Consider the following 25176-nt stretch of genomic DNA (forward strand, 5'->3'; position numbering starts at 1 on the left):
TAACGGGAATCGACTCGACATTATTGTCGCTGTAAAGTAAGCTGTTATTAAAGGGAAAATGGTCGCCATCCTAATTAGGCAATATGGTACCAAGTGCTTACACGATTCATTAAGAAAAGTTTCGTTTGTATATGGCTTTACTTGGTACGCAAATTTGTTTTGCAAATTGGATACTAATCAGCAGAACAACCTAGCAAGTGTTAAAACCGTAGTTTGTCATGAGCAAGACAAATGTGAGCTTCAAATGTTATGGGAACAAACTGTCTTAGACTAACATATACTTTCTGCATTCAACATAGTAAGCTAATACTCATTACACAACGTAACTGCAAAAGGAAGGACCACAACTTATTTGGACATGAGAAGCTTTTACCATTTAACTATTGAGAAACACTGACATATAATTCATCTTTTTATGGTCATATTAACTGAGCAGATTACCACGTGTTGTCTGTGAGAGCATATCCATCATTGTACCATGTAAAATATATATGAGACATGGGGTCCCTGAATCTGTTATGATCTGAACACTTGCAGCCAATTAGCATTTAAATAACACAAAAGCCGTTAAATTCACTAATGCATTTCATAAGCAGTTTCACTGTAACAATGACTATAATACTGACTCATCATTTAATATGGGGACCCAGAAACTATTCTATCATTTAACTCAGAGTAGAACGAAACACTTCTGGCCAAACACATTGAGGAAATACTTTTAAACAGAAATACATGAATATAAACATTTACAAACCTATGCAGCAGGTATTCATTATGCTCGCTGTTAAATTGCACTGCAAATAATTATTATCATCAGTGTTTTATTCAGTTACTTTCAAAACTGAATATAGACTTTAGTAAGAATGACTTTTAAGTAAAATAAATTGTTATTTCCTTTGGATCTACACTTTTACGAAACTTTTAACTACTCACTTATGAAAATTTTCACGTGGAGTATTTCAGAAATAAGCTGACTGAACTCTTAAGAAGTTTACTACTTCACAAAAGTTAATGAGCAGTATTAAATCAATAAATATTCTCCAGTTCAATAAAATGGAAAACTCGCATATGTTGCATCACTAGGAGCTGGATCCTGTGTAGGTAAAATGATACGGAGTGAGTCAAGGTTCTCGACATCAATTTGAACTAAAAACGATTATCAGTTGCATGCAAAGCAAATAACAGGTCCATGCAGTACTGAAGTTTTACTTGAGATGCAAGTAGTGGCGGCAAACATACTGATGGCTCTTAATTATGGATAAGTGCTCTGAAAATTATCTTCTTGGCGACGGATTTCTGTGATTCAGAGCCAATCAATAAATGTCATGAATAATTAGCCAGTAATCTACCACATCTGAGGTGTTATCGCTCGAGATTTCTGCTTTCTTCGCCTTCTTCAACAGACGAGATGTGAACAGTTTTAATGCTAGTCTGCGACTGACAGTGACACAAAGCCACCCTGTGGTTCTACGGTCAAATCGGCCTACTCTGTTCCCGCCATGCGGCCTTCGTAGCAGAGGGACCTCTCTTCAGGTTTTACGTAAGCACAAATCAACGTTCCCTGTGCATGAACCAATCCTACAAATACTATTTCAACGTTTCAGTATTTCTACAGGACACAGTTTTTGAAATCACGTGCATACTTCAATTACAGTAATACAAATTGACAGAAAATACGATGAAACATTTACATAGAGGTTGAATCAAAGAACATAGGGAAAATATTCCACATTAAGCTTAAGCAGACAAAGAATTACATGATATACAGTAGATATGCTCAATATCGAATATAAGTGCTACAAACAGTTGAACACACTCTGTATCGAGATAGGTCAGAACAGTAAGGGCAACATCGAGGTTGTCCTGTCCTGTTGAAAACGTGACGGAAACTTCGAAGTTAGGCCAGGCCTTAAAACGTTAGAAATGCATGGTTACTTTCCAAATTATCGTCTATGCGAATCAGAAGTGATAGTGTTGTGTACACTGTATAAGTGGCGTGAATAAAAGGACGCTATGTGCAAGAAGCATGAAGCGCCCTTTGAATGTATCCTGATAGCTAAAAGAGCCACGCGCACTTTGAATAAGAAAATGCTACTTGACACTGAAATCAATATAAAAGATAGGGTCGCCACCAACTCTAGCCACACGACTAAGAAGAAGTAGCACTGAGTCGGAAAATTACTTAATTTATTAATAAGAAAAACTCACAAAAGAACATTCATTGTAAGGTCATTGATAAAGAATGGGATGTAGTTATTAATGTGATCCAGGCATTCTTCCCGTGAATCAAATATTGAGTAAAGTAAATAGGTCGTGAACACCATGCGTAAGTGCAGCCTGCAGCAAGATTCATGAAAATACGATCTATTCCAGAGCATTTGTTTCAGATAAAAAAAAGGGACACTAATCACTACACCTGTGCACATGGAAACGCTATAGGTGGGCCAACAAGGAAAACTACAAGGTAAATGGCGAAGGTAACGGCGACGTAACATCGGTGCACAAGATAAGATTGAAGGCAAAATTATTTATTCCTTAAAACATTGATGTAGTGCATCTATAGACTGCTGTTGCGTGCTAACTATGTACAATTGCTTGTGAAATACTATACGTTTCATAACAGACTCGCGTGCCCACTCGGTCCGCGGAGACAACTTCTATGGACCGTGGCCAAATTTTAATCACATGAGACAAAGAAAATTCACAAATACACAAAAATTACCAAGATCCGGAAAAGATTAGAAGCATACACACACAGTTGTAGGCACATAAACACTCACACTGAACCGAGGGCACGTCAACATATGCAACTCCCTTGTGCTGCGTTCCTCTCACGGATCAAAGTCAAGACTGCATTGGGAATCAAACTGAAAGTCTACAAAAGCCTTGCATTCCCTGCTGCAACCCAGCAAGTAAATCTTTATAAGACGAAATTCGAGACCAAAAGCTAAAAGCTCCCCTCTCTATGTGACAACGCGCCACGCGGTCAGTCCAACTCACCCTTCTTCAACTGGAGCACAGCTGTGTACGCTTCCCGTACCGGCGGCAGACTGCCTCCCGCTTCTCCAGCCTCTTCCACGCTCCGCGTGGACCGGAAAACCCCAGGATGCCATTTCCGCCACCAACCTAACGCAGGTGGATTTCTCCCAAGTAGCGGAAACCTCTTTGCCGACTTGACCACTACGAGAGTTGGCAATGAAAGGTGGCTACAGGACCCTTTCAACTGTCACACACGACAGTATCATGCTAGGTGCCGAGCCCATATAACGAATGCAGTATGGCAACATTCTTTCTCCTCGAAGCCTCCACACGCAGATACGTCTGTTATAATACTATTTCCATTAGTAGGATGACTTGGCGCCGCTCTGTCCTGTGTTGTAGGTTTGTGCAATGCTGTCAGAGCGATTGTCTCTGCTGTCGCTTCAAGGGAAGCTGTGACAGTGACACCATGAGAACTGTCTGTGGCGCCTCAGACATAGTCGAACTGCTCGTGAGGGTACTTCTTATGTTACAAACAAACCTGTTTCCTGATTCAAGGTACATGACGCGCCAGTTCCATCCTAAACGGCCCAGCGAACTATGTTTCTCTCCTCTCTTGCGCTAATCACGTGGAGCTTGTGACATCCTGCAATCCATTAAGTGTGGCCCTCCTGAACATCTCGATTCAATATTTGAATAACAGTCGTGGGAATCCGACTAAAGCGACCAACAGTATCACATGATGAGAATCCGCATTCTCAGTGAGGCATCATCCTTCTGCTGTCAGATTCCAACACGTGCTGGCAGACATGTCTCTTCTTACGGGAGGTCCCACAAACAAACAACACCGGAATGAGACTTCTGACTGAACTATACCGTTTGCGAGGTGTTTTTTTCTTTAACATTTCACGCTACTTAAGGCCATAGAAGCATCGTCTTTTCCGAATATACCGTACTTCTGACCAAAAAGGGATTCTAGTACCTGGATTCGGAGGTCTTTATCAGCCCAGCATTTTGAGTTCTTGTGGTAATATTTCCAGAGAAACATTCATCCCGTAGTACATATTTCTTTAAACCTAAAATATCAATTTTATAGGGTTACCTTTACAAATTTTTAGTACAACAAAATATTTTCATAAATATTTCATCCTCTGTTTCGCCTTCTTAGGTGTTGAATTTCCAAAAATACACAGAGCCACATTTTTTTGTTTTTATTTCTAACTGAGAAGGTGAATACATGTTCTGAGATATTTAGTTTCAAAAATTTCTATAAAACGTTCCATCTCCTATTTTACTACCTTAGGGGATTCAAAAAACACCGAAACACATTTCTTTTTAAATTTCTATCCGAGAAACCAAATTCATATTTTCTTACATTTAGGCCTACTCCGAAAAACGCTTTCATAATGAAATAATTTCATAAAAAGCTTTATTCCGTTAGGTATTGAATTTCCAAAAACACTATAGTATGTATTTGTTTTTATTTCTAGCCAATAAGTCAAATACCAATTTTCGTACATGTATTACGTAAATTGCTGGCGCAGGGGGGGGGGGGGAGTAAGGAAATGAATTGGTAATATCAGCTGCATCGGTACTTTATGCGGCAATGAGCGAAAACGAGTGCCAGACTGGTACTCGAACCCAGGACCTCCTGTTTACGAACCAGTTGAATTAATTACTGAACCACGCAGACACACTGTTAACAGCAAGTGCGCCGATTATCTCTAACGCTCCTTGGCCGACTGACATTCCCATCTAGCGCCATCTCTTATCTGCAGTCCTCATCCGAGTCATCCATGCGAGCTAATTTTGGATTTCCGCTGGAGGTCGAACGCGATTCCGCGTCTGCACTGATGGTTGTGGTTTCATAGCCCATTGAGGCGTATCAGTTACATGAACTGCGTGGTGTCTGTTCTTTCGGACATGTCCAAAAGAAAAGACACCATGCGGAAACCGCAGATGTCATACATATCCCTTTCTCTTCCTTTCCTTTCTCTCTCCTCTACCTTCAGTTTACATAATATGTATCACAGCAGTGGATTCCACGTTGTGTCTCTTCTTTCGGACATGGCGGAAAGAACAGACACCACGCCCTCATATATAATTCATACATGTAGCTTTATTAGTACTTTAATAATGATTTATTTTCAAAAAACGTTTCACTTACTATTTTACCCCTTAGTGGTTGAATTTCCAAAAATGCTGAAGGACGAATTTCTTTATTTCTGACTGCGAAACCAAACACCAATGATGACGGGTCAGTCAGTCAGATAGTCGTTTGGTCAATTAGGACATTTCCTTTTATATATACAGAACGTAGATAGGGGTTGCGCTGAAATACTGATTACTCGCGTATCGGAGCACGTAGTGCACATTCCTCCGCCTGTTCTCGGGGCGTCTGTGCGTCGCGCGTAATCTGCCTCGCCGGTCAGCACCAACGCCCACTTCGCGAGAGAGACTAGCTGAGCGACGCTTATTGGCAACTTCTGCTTAATTCTCTTTATTTATGCCGTATTATAACCAGTCTAATAAGGGTTAATATCATCCTTTGGAGCCACGAGACAAAGTTAATCTTACCATTACTACCAAACTAACATTTAACGGCCTGTAACTAAATCGTGCAAGATTAAAAAATTCGACCACTGCTAATAGACAAAACACCGCCTTCATCTGGTTTCTAACAATTTCCGCCAATACTTTCTGCAAAGAGAAAACAGGAAAACAGTTCATAGACAACAAGGGAAAGTAATAATTTTTGATGTCATTATGGAAGAACAGCAACCGTACTTAATCCATACACATTATAAAAATCGATGTATGTTTGTACGTGAGTGTGTATGTATCTACATTCCACTTCTCCTCCTAAATGACTGGACCGATTTGAACAAAACTTGGTGCACACATCCCTTACTATCAGGCGGCAGTTGCTGTCGGGGTAAGAACAACCTGCCTATCACAGTTTAGGATATATTGCTCCATAAACATTGAAAAACTGCCTCATCAAGCATGACGTTTAATCTTCTTACTTCTGTGCTACTAGGTCTATTTGCAATAGCTGGCTGGTGTGGCCGAGAGGTTCTAGGCGATTCAGTCTGGAACCGCGCGACCGCTACGGTCGCAGGTTCGAATCCTGCCTCGGGCATGGATGTGTGTGATGTCCTTAGGTTAGTTAGGTCTAAGTAGTTCTAAGTTCTAGGGGACTAATGACCTCAGATGTTAGGTCCCATAGTGGTCAGAGCTGTTTGAACCATTTTTTGCAATAAATTTCACAAACAGTATTAATATATGATGCTAAATACACATACAAAATTATATCTTAGTACCACACATAGTTTAGGAGATATGACGTCATAAACGGTGAGATACGTGGAAAAAAGTCACGACATTCATGAGGTTTTAATAAATTTATTATTTACTGCTAAGATAGTCCTACAATCGAGCTGACTTAAGGAAATCGCTGACATTTGGCAGCGCTTTTGACACCTTCAACTGCGAAGTGCAGACGGCTGTAGCTGAAAACAATAGCTGTCTATAGAGCTACGAAGAGGCATTGCCGAAGACACTTACAAAATCGGTTGTATACAAGAGAGGCAGCTGTATTTAGACATCTGCACATTATGCATATTTCTTTGTATGACTGTTTCATAATTACAATGGTGTTCTCACAAATACATTTAAATGAATTTTTTTGATATGACGCTGTAAACACAGTTCATTTTTTGTTTCCTTTTCTAATAGAAAATTCGGAGAATGAATACTCGGGAAATGCCAAGTTTGTCAGCTGGTTAAAAAATGGTTGAAATGGCTCTGAGCACTATGGGACTTAACATCTGAGGCCATCAGTTCCCTAGAACTTAGAAATACTTAAACCTAACTAACCTAAGGACATCACACACATCCATGCCCGAGGCAGGATTGGAACCTGCGACCGTAGCGGTCGCGCGGCTCCAGACTGTAGCGCCTAGAACCGCTCGGTCATTCCGGCCGGCCTGTCAGCTAGTATTTCAATAAAAAGCAGAACAGATCGCAATAACATTTTTAATTATAGTTACTAGTTTCGGTCTCTAAGACCATCTTCAGACCAAGGCTCCAGATGACGTGAGGAGCCGCTGTGTAGCACTGACTAATCCCGTCATTAACTGCAGTCGTCTGAAGCCTTGGTCTGTCGATGCCCTCATAGACCGAAGCCGGTAACCAGAAGTAAAAATAAAAAAAGAAAAAAAACATTATTAAGTCCTGGACTGCTTTTAATTTAAATAAGGCTTGGGAATTAAAGGGGAGAAGCGAAAAGGGAGGGTAGATACATCTGCTCAACGTGTTTTGAAATCTTGTTCGAGAAAACCTGTTGTTTTACGCGAATGATAGTAAGTAATACGGGTGTGTACACTACACTTATAGGCTCCATGAAAACATATGTGTTTCTTTGGCTTCAGTCGGGGAACATCAAGTCCACCACTACTATCGAACCGCGCCACACGAGCTAATGAATGGCTCCATGCTCCGATATGAAGCCTTCTCCAACGGAACATAAGCATCCTCACTAAACTGAAACATTCTCTAGAATACCATAAAATGACTAAGCAGAATTTCATGTCCGTGGACTGGAATGCACATTCCAATTATTGTATGCTACCTTTATTGGAAAAGCAATTGCACGCCTCTGGAAAGGTCTACTTCCTGTCTGTCTGTTTGCAAGTTTATTTACATCAGTTGCTGCGGAACATTTGCCGTTCGAGAACACATTAGAAAACATAATCAACTCAACCACATACTTTAAGGAGAAAAATGCACACTTGGTAAATATCAGCCCCAGAAATTGATCCCGTGCGTCAAGTTGGCCGATAATTTTGAGGTATGAAGTTACCACTTTCTGAAAGCACAGCTTTTAAACTTCGCCCACTGTTCGTTTGTCACGAGCTCCGCCACTTTTCAGTTGCCTAATACCCAAGCGTGGATTACTGATTACTGTACAATGGAGTGACGATCACAGCTCTGCTACTCGCGGGATGTTGAAGGCTTGGGAATTAAAGGGGGGGGGGGGGGGGGGGAAGAGAAGGTAGATACATCTGCTCAACGTGTTTTCAAATCTTGTTCGAGAAGTTGTCTTGTTTTACGCGTAAAACAGTAAGTAATATGAGTACGAAATACGTCATTCTCACGTACATTTATGTTCAGTATTATTTGTACAACATTGTCCTGTTGATAATCAAAATGAATAAATCTAAGCAACTGAAGAATTGTTATGAAATGAAGTTAATGATTTTCGAATTACAATTTAATAATGCCGGACACGATGAATAGCGCACCTCCTGCAAATGTACTTCACTTTAACATCAGTTTTAAAATAGAAAGGAAATAACTCGCAGCAGCAATGTTAATAATGAAATAGCGCTACACTACAACTTTAATGACATACTCGTTCGTTTCATTCATTTTCACTGCATTTGTGAATCAGAAAATGACAATGTTCGATATTGCAGTGTCTATGATATTCCGAATTACGATGAAAAATTCCTTCGGACATGCATGCATGTCTAAAGGAACGGGCACTGTGGCAACTACAGCCGTTATGAACACATTAAATGTATTCGTAATTGCGAAAATGGACAACCATTAGATGAAGACTGGAATGACGACAATGGAAATTTCTGACGTACAGGGACTCGAATCCGGATTTCCCGCCTGCCGCGAGCGGTCGCCTTATTATTTGGCTATCCCTTCACGACTCAGGGCTAGACAGAAACTTGCATATGTCGTAAACCACGTGTCTACGACCTGTACTCGTACATTCATTAAGTATACTCCCGTACAGGTGAGACATTTTACTTGGAAACGTTCTTCATATAAGCATGCACGTCCAAAGGAACATAGCGTCGTCATTGAGATTCGTACAGGCACTGCAATGTCGTCTTTATCCGTCGACACAGGGCAAGCGACATTCAAGTGAAATGTGTCACCTGTACAGGAATATACACAATGGATGTACGGGTACAGGTCGTAGACACATGGTTGACGACATATGGAAATTGCGGTCTGGCCCTGTGTCATGAACGGATAGCCAAATGGTAAGGCGACCGCTCGCGACAGGCCTGAAATACGGTTCGAGTCCCGGTCGGGCACAAATTTTCATTGTCGTCATTCCATTCTACAGTTGATGGCTATCCATAGTCACAATTGCGAATACATTTAATAAAAATGTTCAAAGCTAAGGAATGTCTGGCACCAGCTACAGGTTAGAAACCATATACTTTGACACAATGAACACATGAACAAACCATGTTACAATGTCAGAAGTACACAAACCTCTTACTCTCTCCACTGTACAGGATTTTGCATTCCTGCATTATGCGGCTGATGTGGGGCCGAACGAGTGACAACTGGTGCGCTCAGAAGATGAAAACCTGTACTTTCAGAAGATTATAACTGTTTTCTATCAGATTTATGAGCCAAATTTTAGCGCAGGATCAATTGCTGTGGCTGTTATCTTGCTAGTGTGCTTTTTTCTCCATATGAGATGAAGTTGGTGCTGCGTCCTTGTTAGACAGATTACGGGAAGACTAACCCATCATCCCCAGTATGGATAAAGCCTCTTTCAATCAGACGCCGGAAATTGGCTCTGGCATCCCCAACAGCCAAGACGACTTCTCCACAGCCGCGCCAGGAAAGATACTTTTACAATGTCTCTGTTTTCCTGCTGTTAGATTAACGCACTCACTAATCTGTGTTTATTCGGCTAGCAGGGCGAAATATATCTGGAATGTCCTGACATGTCATTAGAAATTGTCCAAACAGTAGATCGGTTGCGGGGCGATGTTCAGCTGTCGCTTAAAGTTGATGGTTTTGGCTAGAGAAATAGAACTTTGTCGCCAAGGGAGTGTTGAATACTTTTTCCTCATTGGTTTTCATCCCACTTCAAAATGCAACGAGCCGGAGGCATCTTCGTAGTCAGCAGCCTTCATTATTCGCTTATGGTGCGAAAGCAAGTTTTCTGATTAGAAATTCACTCACCTTGAGCTGTTCTGCTGAAGATTGCACACGTCAGTTAAGACATCATTTTCTCCAAGCCACGTAAACGGAAGTTGCACTCAATCAGTTCAAATGGTTCAAATGGCTCTGAGCACTATGGCACTTAACATCTGAGGCCATCAGTCCCCTAGAACTTAGAACTACTTAAACCTAACTAACCTAAGGACATCACACACATCCATGCCCGAGGCAGGATTCGAACCTGCGACCGTAGCGGTCTTGTGGTTCCAGACTGAAGTGCCTAGAACCGCTCGGCCACACTGGCCGGCCTGAATCAGTTCTGTGAGTTAATTATACGAGGGATATTCGGAAAGTAAGGTCTGATGGGGTGCGAAATGGAAACTACAGTGAAAATCCGACGAAGCTTTGCACAGATGTCTTGGGCAGTGTCTCTAGTGTACCCATCGATCGCGTCATGTCGCTCTTTTCAGTTCTGAGCGCACAGTGAGAACGTAAAGGTGCCTAGAACAAGTGTCTCCCACCAACTATGAGGGCCTGATGTGAGATTCCGCCTGATGCCACGCAGCCCACATAGCATAGCTGTCATACGTTTCCTTCTGCATGACAATTCTGGGCCGCACTTTGAAGAGGCAATGAAGATGCTCCTGCAGCGTTTTCGATGGGAAGTGTTTCATCATTCACAATAGAACCTCTAATTGACTCTCCCTGAGGTTATCTCTGCTCACATGAACCGCTAGCTATGAAGGCAACGTTCTGGCACAGACGACGAGCCAGTGTAGAGAATTGGCAGGAAGCAGAGGCGGCTTCCTTCTTTGACGAGGGTATTGAAAAGTTGGTACAACGCTATCACATATGTCTAAATCGGAGCAGCGACTACGTAGAGAAGTAGCTGGAATGTGTAGCTAACTGTTACAAATAAAACATGTCTGATTTTCACAGTGGTTTCCATTTTGTGACAGATCGGACCTTACCTTGAATAGGCCTCGTGGAATGTCTGGAGTGAAGTGACGAGGTTGCTGTTGCTACAACTGAAAATGCAATACATGTTCCGGGTAATACTAGCGCTCGTGAGTTGTCACGAGAATTTTCCACACCATAGTCAACAGTATGGAAAGTTTTGCGATCTGTTTTACACTTGTAGTCGTACAAAATCAGGACGATGCTGAAATCCCATGATCCGCAGTAACGTTCTGAATTTGCTCTTCGGTCTCTAGTACGGGTCGAAGTTCATGACCTGTGACCGGGCAATATTCTACGGAGTGACGAAGCACATTTTACACTACAGGGTGCAGTGAACACACAGAACTGCCGAATTTGGGGTACTGTTAAACCGGTTGTTGTACACGAAGAGCCAATAGATTTGCCGTATGTGACTCTGTGGTTGGGGATTCACGAGCACTTTTATTCTCGGTCCATTAGTCTACGAAGCGAATACGTCCAGAGGGCCTCCCAGGCGTACTGTGATATCTGCAAGTTGTCGAGACCCCCTTGTACAACATGAGTCCTGCTTTCGAAGAGCGCAACCGTGTGAAAATCACTGGTTTCATGTAAAATGTGCAACACCCCATGTCGCTACCCCAGTTAAAGTTCTTCCTAATGCAATCTTTTACGAACGTTTTATCTCCAGAGATTTTCCCAGATGCATGGCCTGCAAGATCACCTGATCTGTAACCACGTGACTTTTTGGTCTGGGGATATCTAAAAGTACGCGTTTATCAGGCACACGTTCGGTCTCTGCCTGATCTTAAGGCGAATATACCGGTTCTCGTTGCTCAGATTTCATTGAAACTGCTGCGAGCAGCCCTTTATCACGTCGTTTTACGGATGCAGCATCTCGTCGACGTCTCCGAAGCTCATGTTGAATAAACTGCGCAAGCGGCAGTTAGTAACAGAATCAACACTACGTCTTTCTTAGTGGTTTGGCCTTCTCTGCCAAATCCCGTTCCTAACCCATTACATATGGAAACGGTTCTATACGTCCTTATTGCATTCACACCGCCATTTATACACCTGGTGGCCAAAATTTGAACTCATGTTTTCTCCGACGTAAAACGGTTCCGCATAAACGCATTAGAATATATTCCAAGTTTCGCAGCTATTCGATAATTAAAGCCCGCATGGACCTCTGCAAGTAGCTGTTCTTTAATTATAACCACACAGTATATTGCCTCTCTAAATTACCCAGGATTCCAAGCACCTTGGTTCACTTTACAAAGAGAAAGGCTTTTCAAGTTCCACAAACTCTACAAACATATCCTGGTTGTTCTGAGTTCTTCAGTTCAATATGAGCGAAAGGATTGCATTATTGATTTTGAAACCGAACTGCTTATTTTTCATTCCCTCTACAATTGTCTTCTACGCCTCAGTGTATCTAAACAATTCAGAAACGTATGACTCTAATAGCGGAGCGGCAACTAGCAAATTGATGTGCTCGCGCTTATTTCCTCAATGTGACTGCAACCCTTTTCATAAAGTGTGTACCTCTTAAGCTAGTACAATTCTGGAGACGAGACTCGGCAACGGGTCATAAAAAATTTAAAATATTTAAATTTGCTATAATTAAAAAAAGAAAATAATGATTAAATGTATACAGTTCGATACTAAGCTAATGAAAATTATGTAAGGTATTCAATAATGACGTGGTACTGTCCTCGTTGTCCGCGTCTCAAAGTGAAATACTGCTAAACGTCGATTGGTTCTGCAGGGAATGGATTTTTTTTGGGGGGGGGGGGGAATTGGAAGAAGGGTGTAGAACAAATGCTGTAACGCTTCATTTTTTATGACGCGAAAGACGGAAAAAAGTTTGTATATAACTTCTGCTCGACATCACCTTCGTCAGAGACAAGTAGAATGCAAGAAGGGTGGACTGTGGTGATGTGAGATGGGGACGGTATCGTGGAAACTTTGTTCGTTGAGATGACAGAGAAACAAATAGTCGGCGTAATCCACACCTTATCTACTCCTCTCACCAGTTTCCAAGACGTGCCGTATTTCCTAGCATGGTGAATCTGAGAGTGTGAGACGGTAACTTTAACGCGACACGGCTACGTGGTTGAAATTATCCTTCGAGGGATGTTGATGGACCGAAGAGTGCTCACAAGCCGCAATCTCGCAGACGCCTCCACTGAACTACACTGAAAAAGCAAGTTTGCTTTTGACTCCATAACTCAGGCGGCTGTATGAGCGATTTCCCGTGGTCAACAGAGTGCTGGGATAGACGTTTCCATAAAAGTAAGGGAACTACCCACGTCATGAAGACGTTAAAAAATGCTTTTCAGCATTTTATTTCTTGTTTGTATCGCCAGATTTACACTTTGTTTACAAAAATACGCCATAACACTGAACGGGGTGCTGCTACGTAAAAGAATTTCTATTCGTCACTAACGACGAAATAGAAACTCAGTCATTCTAAATTTAGACAGAATGTTATATTAACCTTATACCGCAAAAACTATTGCAAATGTTTCTTCATTTCGTTCGTTAGAATCGATGTTTTCAGAAAGCCTTGAACTGTGTCATTTGTGCCTTAAGTAATGAAAAACTGCACCAGTTACTTATTTTTTCATGCTTAGCACGAAGAGTTTCGATAATTTATTCTCCTTCGTTTATCTACATTTTTTGTAATGTTTGCGTTTGTGATTTCCTGCCTCTCTGGCACCGTAGTTGTCTTTTTGAGGTTAGACTGCAATCCACAAATCGGACAAATACTGTGCAAGAGAGGCAGAAAATCGCAAACAGCACGAAAAACACGTAAATAAATGCAACCGAAAATGAGAATAAATTCTCGAAACACGTTGTGCTAAGCATGAAACAATTAGTAACTGGTGCAGTTTTTCATTATTTATATGATACGGAAGTGTATGTTGCGTCCAACAAAGGGCGTGTCATTAAAACATACTAGAAATGAGAATGAGTATATCGGAGCCTTTCTCAAAAATAAATAAATAAGTAAATAAAATTAAAAAAACATAAAAAAGAAAAGTCAACAGAATACTCGACATAGTTCAAAAACCCATAGCTTCGCAGCTGGGCTTAGACTAATGAAGTAACGGTACCTGTACGTAACCTGTATTTGCTTTGCAGACACGTCTAGTAATAACAAAAACATACTCAAAACGTCACGTCACGGATTAAATTAGAATATTTCGTAAATGCAGTGTGCCTGACTGTTTTTATGTCATCACCCTTCTGATTGCTTCAATGTGGCCCGCCATGTATTCCCTCTTTTGACGATCTTTTCGTCTCAGAGTGGCACTTGCAACCAACGTCGCCGGTTATTTATCGGATATAATCCGATCTCTGTCTTCGTCCACAACTTTTACTCTCTACCGGCCCCTGTAGTGCCACTGAAGTTATTCGTTGATGTCTTAACACATATCTTATTACTCTGTCCCTTCTTCTTATCAATGTTTCCCACATGTTCCTCTCCTTGCCGATTCGGAGAACCTCCTCATCCCTGACTTTATCAGTCCACCTGGTTTTCATCATTCTTCTGTCGCATGACATCTCAAACGCATCGTTTCTCTTCTTTTCTGGCAGTGTCACAGTTTCACTACCATTCAACTCTATGCTCCAAACGTACATACTCAGAAATTTCTTCCTCAGCTAAGGCCGACGTTTGATGCTAGCAGAACTTCTTTCGACCAGGAAAGCCCTCTTCGCCTGTGCTAGTCTGATTTTTATATCCCCCTTGCTTCGTCGGGTGTTATTTTGCTTCCAAGGCAGTAAACTGTTTGATTTCGTCTACTTCGTTATCTGTCATTTTGATGTTACGTTTATGGGTAATCTTATTTCTGCTATTCCTCATTATTTTCGTCTTCGGTTTACTCTCACTCCGTATTCTGTGCTCATTAGACTGTTCGTTACATTCAACACGTCCTGCATTTCTTCATCAATTTCACAGAGGACAACAATTTCATCAGCGAATGTTATCACTGATATCATTTCATCATAATTTTTAATCTCGGTCTCGTAAACTTACATACGGCCGGGAGAGCGGTGTGCTGATCACATGCCCCTCCGTATTCGCATCCAGTGACGGCTATGGGCCGATCGGTACCGTTGGACCTTCATGGCCTGTTTGGACGGAGTTTAGTTAGTTCTTTATTGTTAATCTCGCTCTTCAACCCTTATTTTATTTTCATCATTGTTTCATCGATGTATAACATGGAAAGCAGGGGCAAAAAACTGCATCCCTCTACTACATCATTTTTTAATAAATTCTAATTAAGATCGCTCTATGCACACTAGTAACAGCTAATTATAGCTTGCATGACAGGGCGGCACTGGATCAGAAATTTGGCAACACAATGAGACAAAAACAATAGCCTTTATTAATAGTGATGATACCCAAATGTACTTACGTTTGGTAATAGTTTGATGCGTGTCACTTGATATCCTATACGTAATACAATGAAATCTAAGTAGCTTTGCCGTGTCTTGGTAGTTTGTGATTTAGTCATCAGGAGTGAAATTACTATGTAGACATTCATAGTTAGCCGCTCTCGTTGCTCCAAAAATAGCAACTGTTCGCACTGGGTCAGCATGCAACTAGTGACCCCCTCCCCCCGCCCCCTCTATCATTTAAAGAAGCGAACTCTCATTTATAAAACAGCTTCAAAAGTCTGTTTACTTTGCAAATGAGTTAACGTGTTAAATATTTGACGTTGAACATGTAAGAGCTTTATGGTTTCCTTTAGTTTATCACGCATGTTTGTGACGTCATATCTCCTTAACCACGTGTCGTACAATGATATAATTTTGCAGATACCTATGTGAATAGTACCTGCAAAATTTGTTGCAAACGGTGTTAGTAGCAAAGAAGTAATAAATTTAAACATCGAGCTGGATGCGGCAGTTTTACTGTAGGGGCAGCAAAAAAGTGATTAGCGATAAACAATTTTTTTATTTCATCGTTTTCTATGGTTTGCCAGAGGGAAAAAGTTTTGTAAAGGTTTTGAATTTGTGTAAAGGTTTTTGGAGGTCACTAAGTGCTCTCATTTCCAAATACTGGACGGATATAGTCCTGGTAATATGGGTCTTGTGAGTTACCCTGCCTCAAGACGTACACACAGTATCTAACTGTGATACTTGTATTACTGTGTTCATATATAGGGTGATAATTATTGGACTATATGAAATAAAATCATCATAGCTTGCGAATGGTTTGGGGTAGGACGTTCAGTCTGCACGGTAGGCTACGGGCCACCGTGGGAATTAGCATGGTATGTATGGTTTGGTTTAGCAACAAAGCCCACTTTCATTTGGATAGGTTCGTCAATAAGCAGAATTGGCGAATTTAGGGGACTGTGAATCCGCACTTTGTCATCGAGAAGTCTCTTCACCTTTCAAAAATGGTTCAAATGGCTCTCAGCACTATGGGACTTAGCATCTGAGGTCATCAGTCCCCTAGAACTTAGAACTACTTAAACCGAACTAACCTAAGGACATAACACACACCCATATCCGAGGCAGGATTCGAGCCTACGACCGTAGCGGTCGCGCGGGTCCAGACTGAAGCGGCTAGAACCGCTCGGCCACTCCGGCCGCCTCTTCACCTTTAACAGGTGACTGTGAGGTGTGGGATGTCCACTCATAGAATAATCGGTGCAACATTCCTTGATGGTACGGTGACTACCGAACGGTTCGTGAAGGTTTTGGAGGATGATTTCATCCCCATTAAGCGAAGTGACCCTGATTTCGACAAGATGTGGTTCTTGCAAGACGGAGTTTGATCCCATCGAACCTGGAGAGTGTTCGATGTCCTGGAGGAGCACCTTGGGGACCGCATTCTGGCTCTGGGGTACCCGGAGGCCACTGGCATGGGCCTCGATTGGCCGCCATATTCTCCGGATCTGAACACATGCGACTCCTTTTTGTGGGTGCTTTATTACAGACAAGTTGTAGAGCAAATACCCCAAAACCGTTGCTGAGCTGAAAACCGCCATTCAGTAGGTCATCCACAGCATCGATGTTCTGACACTTCAACGGGTCATGCAAAATATCGCTATTCGTCTCTGCCACATCATCGCCAATGATGGTATGCACATTGAATATGTCATAACCTAAATCCGAATATCTGCAGTGACGTTTACACGTTGAATAAAGTGTGTTCACATTGTAGTTTGTAACTAATTTACGTTTTGTTTCATATAGTTCAACAATAGTCACCCTGTAGCTCTTAATGAGTAGGCTGCGGCAGCATTACAGATTATTAAATTCAGACAACAGCTGCCTGAAATAATGAAAATCAAATTTTTGCTTACCCCTGAAAGTCGTTAGATAGGCAACCTCCAACTGTGACTGTTCCCCAGGTTAGCCGTTTATTGGTATAGTAAATGAGCCAGTTTGTACGTGCTGGGAGGGTAGGTGAAGGGCGCGGAGGTTGCGCAGGGCGCTGTTCACGACGTCGCTGCACTCGAGCTGCCGCACGGACGTGCTGGTGCCGGGCGTGTCCTCGGAGGACATGGGCAACATCATCAAGTACGCGTACCTGCGGCGCGCCGACCTCACGCCGGACAACGCGCTGCGCCTGCTCGTCGCGGCCGACTACCTGTGCGTGCTGGGGCTGCTGCGCCTCTGCTGCCAGTACGTCACCAACTCGCTCTCCCCGCACAACTGCCTCGGCGTCATGATCTTCGCCAGGTACTCAGCCCTGCACACCACGTGCAGCACCATAAAATTCCACGGAATGAGCGAGTCTGGAGACGGTAGTCGTAGAGAGCTGCTTAGTTTCTGTACTACGTTACGAATGAACAGTACACAACACGGACAAAATCTTCTGGGGCTACGAGCTATGTCACTCCGAACAAAACACTCGAGCTTTCGACGGCTGTTTGTGCCATCCTCATCACGAGTAAGAACCACTGCCTGCTAGAGCTGGCGTGGTGTCTCACACACAAAGGGTGATTCAGCTGCCCCAACTATGAGCATTACGCAACCCGCAACGCCTTCAAATATCACGCGCAAATTTCCATATTCTCTCACTCCCTATATGAAATCTATTATTCCTATAGAAAAAATGAAGAGAACCTTTCTGTAGGAAAGTTAACTTGTCAAATTTTGTACTGGGATATGTTTTGGCTAGAGGTCGTAATTCTCGAATTATTCAGGAAAAAATACAAAAGTGTCCTTCAAATGCGTTTTTTCTCTAATAACTCGAAAATCATACTCTCCAGCAAAAACGTATCCCAGTACGAAATTTAAGAATATTAAATTTCCTAAAAATAAGTCCTGTTTATTTTTTTTCTTTTTGTATGGCTAATAGTTTGCACATAGCAAGCTAGAGAACATGAAAATCTATTTGTGATTTTTGAAGGCGTTGCGGGCTGTATAAAACCCCTGAGTTTGTGTAGATGCGATTGCAGGGTCTGGAACCTGGCAGAGGGGATGGAAGTGAAGCAAGCACAGAAAGCAGAGTTGAGTAACTCGTAGCAGGAGACGTTAACCTCCTACAGTGATACCTCGCCGTGACGTCACCATGATGTGTACATGCCCAGTTTCGACCATTGGGAATGTCTATGGACTTGTGTGATTGTATCGAGTTCTGAGAAGTGAGAGATACCGTATTATACTTAGTGGTATTTGATGGCTTGTATGTTATAACTTACATCCTAAGATGTGGTGTTTCAAACTACCAACACATTCAGGATCTCTCGAAATATATATCAGTACCGATACGATTTATTGTTACTAAATACTGACATATCAGCAGTTAAAGCCTTCAGGAGATGTAAATCAAAGACTTAGACTTAGGAAATCAGATGCAGTTGGTTCGAAATCTGCTACTCCATTTCTTTGTTTCTTTTTCTTTTTTGTAACCTTAGCTTTTCTAAGAGATTCTATGACTTTTTTATTCATTTAATAAAAGTGTATTCTATAATATTCGACATTAACAGATATAAGACTGCTCTCTCCCTAGAGTGAGCAGTCATTGTCAATCATTTGCAAATTATGCATGAAACACGGAAACGACAGTAAATATTCGAAACACATTGATCATCCAGTAAAATAAACTACAACTCAGAATACAATGTTTAGAAAAGACTGAAACACTTGAAAATAAATTGAGAGGGGACTTAGTCTCAGCCGTCTATGAAGTATAAAAGAAAATTTAGAAGCTAGTTATTTTAAGGAAACTTCTTTTCCAAATAAGAACATCTTCAAATAAAGTACATGTACTGACAGAATATATGCTGGTACCTGTACAGCGGCGCTAACCATAGCGTGTAAAACTTCACCTGGCCGGATGTGCGGGCTGCGTCTGGGCCAAGGCTCGACATGTCCCGTGTTTGCTCGTTCCTTCCCAGAAGGACTCGGTACAGCGCTACATTTAAATCAGTATTGCGTTGCGGCATTTTGCGGTCGGCACAGCCCTCTTCAGTTCGGCAGAATTGTGTTGACAACGCTGTTTACCCTTTTCTATTTGTTCCTGGTATAAAGGACGTTTACAGGCCCATTGACTGTTTGCACAAAAAGAGGCATTCTAGCGATCTGTTCTCACAAGCCTTTAACAAATAATGGGAATGACAAAACAGAGGGATGAGAATTCTCAATACATATTACGCAGTTGCATATGCGAAGGGTGCAGCAAATTTGCTATGAAATGATGTTACAATACCAAGCAGAAGAAATTTAAAGATTTAGTTGACAATGAAAAAGCAAATAATTACGACGATCGACAGATAGTATTCATTGTTCTGTATATCACGAAGCACTTTGTGCTAAATTTGCAGGCATGCTGTACTTGTAGAAACTGGCGGTATGAACAGTAAAATTTCTGACGTCGCATGCATTATTCAAACAGTTTTCGATGGATCTGAACGAAGAATATGGAGACCTAATATATTACTACAAATCACATGGTCTGCCTGGAAAGATTTTTCGATTTACAACTCGATACTACTGAATTTATGAAGGAAAAAGGAGTACAGGAAGGAAAATTAGACCATCCGGAATGGATTGCAGATTTCGGATTTTACGTGAACTTGACTGCACACTGCCTACAGCAAGACAATGAAAGGTGAGAAACAATTTCTTTCTGATTTGACGGGGGTGCATCTAAAAAGAAAATTGCGTTCTAGAAAGGATACATTCTGCCAAACGGAATCCAATTCCACTGCCGTTAAAGAAGACGCAAGGCCTGAAGAATTCATTGTAGCCTTTAAAGAATTACGATGATAGTTTCCTAAACATTTTGAAGACACTGCAGTCTTAATCTCTTTTGGAGCTGTTTTCGAGACTCTCTGCCGTCTCACTTGAAAGCGCTCCTGTGCAAGTGCAAATGTAACTGATTGACCTGCTAGGTAATTCCTGTTTTCATGACAAATCGTTTTACGTTAAAACTGTGCGGGTCGTCTTCATTATTTTCCTTAGAGTTTCCTCGTCTCCATAACGAGGTTGCAAAAGTGTTACAATATTTCGATGACATATTTGTGTGAAGGACCTTTTTCCGTTTATGAAACTATGAAGTTACGATCACGTGGCAACCCGAGTGCGAAAATCTATGAAATCGTCTGTATCTGTCGGTATGCTGAAGGTATTCATGTATTATTCTAATTTCGTTCTAGACGGCTGCAGATCATCATTGGTGTCTGTTCTTTCAGATAAGTCCGAAAAAACAGACACCATATCCATATAAGTATATTTAAGGTACTTGTCTACCGTTCAACTCTCGAACATTGCGCGGGAAAAACGTGCGAAGTTTGATTTCTCTTATTTTATTATGCTGATCATTTCTCCCTGTGTAGGTGGGTGCCAAAAAATATTTTCACACTCTGAGGAGATAGATGGTGACTGAAATTTCATGGGAAGGTCCTGCCGCTCAGGAAAAACGCCTTTGGTTTAGTGACTGCCACCCCAATTCGTGTGATATATCCGTGGCACTCTCTCCCCTATTTCGTGATAATACCAAACGAGCTACCTTTCTTGGAACTTTTTCCATGTCCTCGTCAGTCCTATCAGATGCAGATCCCACACCGTACAGCAATACTCCAGAAGAAGGAGGACAAGCGTAGTGTACGCCTCTTTAGTAAGCTTGTTACATTTTCGAAGTGTTCTGCCAATAAATCGGAGCCTTTGGTTTGCTTTCTCCACAACATTATCCATGTTATCCATGTGATCGTTCCAATTTAAGTTGTTCATGGTTGGGATCCCTAAGTATTTAGTTGAATTTGCACCCATTAAAATTGTGTGTTTTATCATGTAACAAAAATTTTGCGGATTCCTTTTAGTACTCATGTGGATGACATCACACTTTTCATTATTTAGAGACAGTTGTCAGTTCCTCCCCCCCCCCCCCAATACCGATATCTTGTCTAAAATCGCTTTGGAATTTTTTATCATGTGATGACTTTATAAGACGGCAAATTACAGCATCATCTGAACAATGTAAGCGGACTGTTCAGATTGTCTCCTGGACTGTTTCTGTAGATCAGGAACAACAGAGGGCCTCTAACATTTCCTTGGGGAAAGCCAGATATTAATTCTGTTTTACTCGATGGCTTTCCGTCAGTTATTACGAACTGTAACCTTTCTGACATGAAATCACGGATCCAGTCGTACAACTGAGACGATACTACATAGGCACGCTTGTGAGGAACGGTGTCGAAAGCCTTCTGGAAATCTAAAAATATGGAATAAATTTGACGTACCCTGTCGATAGCACTCATTACTTGGTGAGCATAAAGAGTTAGCTGTGTTTCACAGGAACAACATTTTCTGAATCCGTGTTGGCTATTTGTCTATAAATAGTTTTCTTTGAGGTGATATGTAATGTACGAGCACAGCCTCCATGATACTGAAAATTTGTTTTGTTTGTGAACTTCCTTGTTACGAAATGTGAAATATAAAACCAAATTATGGGCAGTGCACCTACACTCCAGACAGCGTGCCATGGCAGTGGGGGAAATGTGCAGCGAGGTTGAGCGCTATGGCACACGTGCCAGGACACGGCTAAAAAACTGAATACTTTGCCACCCCTGCTGTACTGGAATATTCCTGCTATAAATTTTGTCATTGTTTCATTTAAGAGGCCTGCTCGGAAAGTAAGGTCCGATCGGTCGCAAAATGGAAACCACTGCGAAAATCAAACATGTTTTACTTGCAACAGTTAGCTACACCTTCCAGCTACTTCTCTACATAGTCGCTGCTCCGATTTAGATATTTGTCGTAGCATTGTACCAACTTTTTAATACCCTCGTCATAGAAGGAAGCCGCCTGTGGTTCCTACCAATTCTCTACGCTGATCTACAGCTCGTTGTCTGTGTTAGAACGTTGTCTTCATAGCTAGCGGCTCATGTGAATAGAAATGAAACTCAGGGAGAGTCAATTACGGGCTCTATTGTGAGTGATCAAACACTTCCCATCGAAAATGCTGCAGGAGCACCTTCATTGCCCCTTCAGAGCGCGACCGAGAACTGTCATGCAGAAGGAATTGTATGACAGTTATGTTGTGTGGGCTGCATGGCATCAGGCGAAATCTCACACCAGGCCCTCATACTTGGAGGGAGACACTATTGTTCTAAGCATCTTAACGTGCTCACTGCGCTCCCAGAACTGAAAAGAGCGACGTGACGCGATCGATGGGCATACTAGAGACACTGCCCAACACATCTGTGGAAAGATTAGAAAGATTAATCGGATTTATACAGCGGACCCCATCGGACCTTGCTTTCCGAATAGCTCTCGTAGTTCCATAGTTCCATGCAGCACCTGTTGTGATGTAGAGTCGTCTGTTGACAAACTGCAACCGGTGCACGCCACTCAAGGAGTGCCTCAACAAATAATAAAATATTACACAAATATTTAAATTAATACAGATCATCATATACATAGAAATGACAAATTTCTGTGATGTTTATACACTATTATGATTATAATATGACAATAGTTCAATAAGTAATGCAACTTTTTTTTTGAAAACCAGGTTAATTTTATTCAGGATTCCAATACGCATATCATTTTCCACTCTTTTGGCTACAAAATCCAATTTTTCGACATAATATCCGTTCAAAGCGACAATCTTAAGCAACCTCACTGGGAGAGCCTGTATGCCTGCATGGTACCACTTCTTTAGTCGACGTCAGAGACAGTTCATTGCTGCATATATAACCTCCATCCACACAGTAGTTTCCACGGAACGTACCCTTCATTGGGCCAAACAGTTGGCAGTCGGAACGTGCGGGATCTGACTGTAGGGTGGATGAGGAAGTACAGTCCACTGAACCTTTGTGAACTCTTTTCGCGTGTGCAGATTTCTGTGAGACCTTTGCAGTGAGGTGTTTATTTATGATCCGTCGATCACCTCGAATGAGAGCGTTCGCCAGTTCCAACACTGCAAGAGTCACAGCTGAGTGAGGCCGGGCGGCAATGGAGAGATTTGCGCGACCTTGTTCAATGATGACAGAAGCTTTGCCGGGCGGATCACCGTGCTTTTGTTCACTGCCCGGTCTCAGTAGAGATTTTGCAAGCGCCTATGACTATCTGTAATGCTCTGGTTTTTGGCCAAAAGAATTAGTGATAGCTTTTTGCCTGGTACGCCATTTTGAAGGCTACGTATAGCGTCCACATCTATCGGAACTCTGTGAAAATGTAAGGGCTGAAGCTGGAATATTCCACGATGTCCCACAGCAAATTCTGCATTTGTTCAATCGAAACTGGCCGAGAAAAATAATTTACTGCATTTCTTATTGAATACACCTCTACACTTACTTGATTCATAAAGGGCAAGGATTCAGAAAACTTCGCACCTTCAGTGTTTATGAGAAAAATTTAATTCACCTAAATTCTGTACCCTCACACTAATTCTTCCATTTTACTGTGCCTAAACTAAAACGAATACCAATGTTCGGCCGGCCGAAGTGGCCAAGCGGTTCTAGGCGCTTCAGTCTGGAGCCGCGTGACCGCTACGGTCGCAGGTTCGAATCCTGCCTCGGGCATGGATGTGTATGATGTCCTTAGGTTGGTTAGGTTTAAGTAGTTCTAAGTTCTAGGGGACTGATGACCTCAGATGTTAAGTCCCATAGTGCTCAGAGCCATTTGAAGCATTTGAACCAATGTTTGGCTCGAAGAGCGCTTACAGACGCTATTAGCTGTTGTGTCACGTGGTACGTTGCCCTCGCTACTGCGCGTTGCCTCACCGCCCGGTTTCTTACCGCAACTTATCGGCACGAGCGCAGGGACCACTTCTGCGAGGAGCTGGAGAAGACGGCGCGGCTGTACACGCTGCGGAACTTCGTGCGCGTGGCGGCGGACAGCGACGAGGTGCTGCAGCTGCCGGCCAACGAGCTGCGCGCGCTGCTCGCCGACGACGACCTCAACCTGCGCTCCGAGGAGGCGGCGTGGGAGTGCGTGCTGCGCTGGATGCAGCACGACCCGGCTGGCCGCCGCGAGCACCTGCTGCCGCTGCTGCGCGCCGTGCGCCTCGGCCTGCTCGACACCAAGTACTTCCTCGAGAAGGTAGGCGGCCGCTCGCGACGGTTTAGCCCGCGTGACACCAGCTAAACTACTACACTACATGCATATCTGAAGACTTTCTTTCTTCTTCTTTCGCCTTTTCCCCGCATCGGTGCAGGGCTGGCATGGTTATAAACGGATTTGGCATGCTCAGTTCTGTCACCACCCCATTACCCCCTCCTCCATCCCCCCCGCCCCCCGCAGGGAAGGAACATGTGTACCTCAACTATCTGTCCATTATTCATGTGCAAATGCTAAATGTTTTGAATCGTGTAACTGATTAGGGACATGGGTACCCCCATGGTATACACCTATAGAATATGGGAAGGTACCTGAAAACCGTATCCGGGCTGGTTGTCACACCGACCCTCGTCGTTAATCCACAGTGTGGTTTTGATCTGGGCCCGGCGCATCCCCTGGCCCGGAAGCGGCGCTTTAACACACATGGCCTCTTGCAGTTGCTTTACGATTGTTTAAGGTATTTTAAAACCGTCTGACAACCCTCGTCTCTCCCGTGCACAGGTACTCTATCTCCCACTTTCTCCTTCGCCCTTCATTTCACCTCTTCCCCTTTACTGCATCTCATTTCCTGCTCACCCTTCCCTCTCCTACTCTGCATTCACTTTTCACTACCTTCTCATCTTTGTCGCCGCCTCCCCAACTTCCTCCACCCCCTTCTACCTACACACCATTTAGACCTTCAACTCCATCACTACTCCTTCATTTTACTTAAATATTACATAAATACATCGCAGC

At 42.5% G+C, this 25176-nt stretch overlaps 1 protein-coding gene across 1 annotated transcript in view; it reads left to right on the forward strand.

Annotated features, from left to right (window-relative positions):
* LOC124775751 (kelch-like protein 10) overlaps window positions 1–25176 on the forward strand; it is a 159102-nt gene that overhangs the window by 20379 nt on the left and 113547 nt on the right. Inside the window, exons 3-4 of the mRNA XM_047250580.1 lie at window positions 17359–17610; window positions 24144–24423. Of these exons, the coding sequence (XP_047106536.1) occupies window positions 17359–17610; window positions 24144–24423 (532 nt within the window). The remainder of the gene's footprint in view (window positions 1–17358; window positions 17611–24143; window positions 24424–25176) is intronic.

This window comes from Schistocerca piceifrons, chromosome 2, assembly GCF_021461385.2.
Source record: "Schistocerca piceifrons isolate TAMUIC-IGC-003096 chromosome 2, iqSchPice1.1, whole genome shotgun sequence".
Lineage (NCBI taxonomy): Eukaryota > Metazoa > Arthropoda > Insecta > Orthoptera > Acrididae > Schistocerca > Schistocerca piceifrons.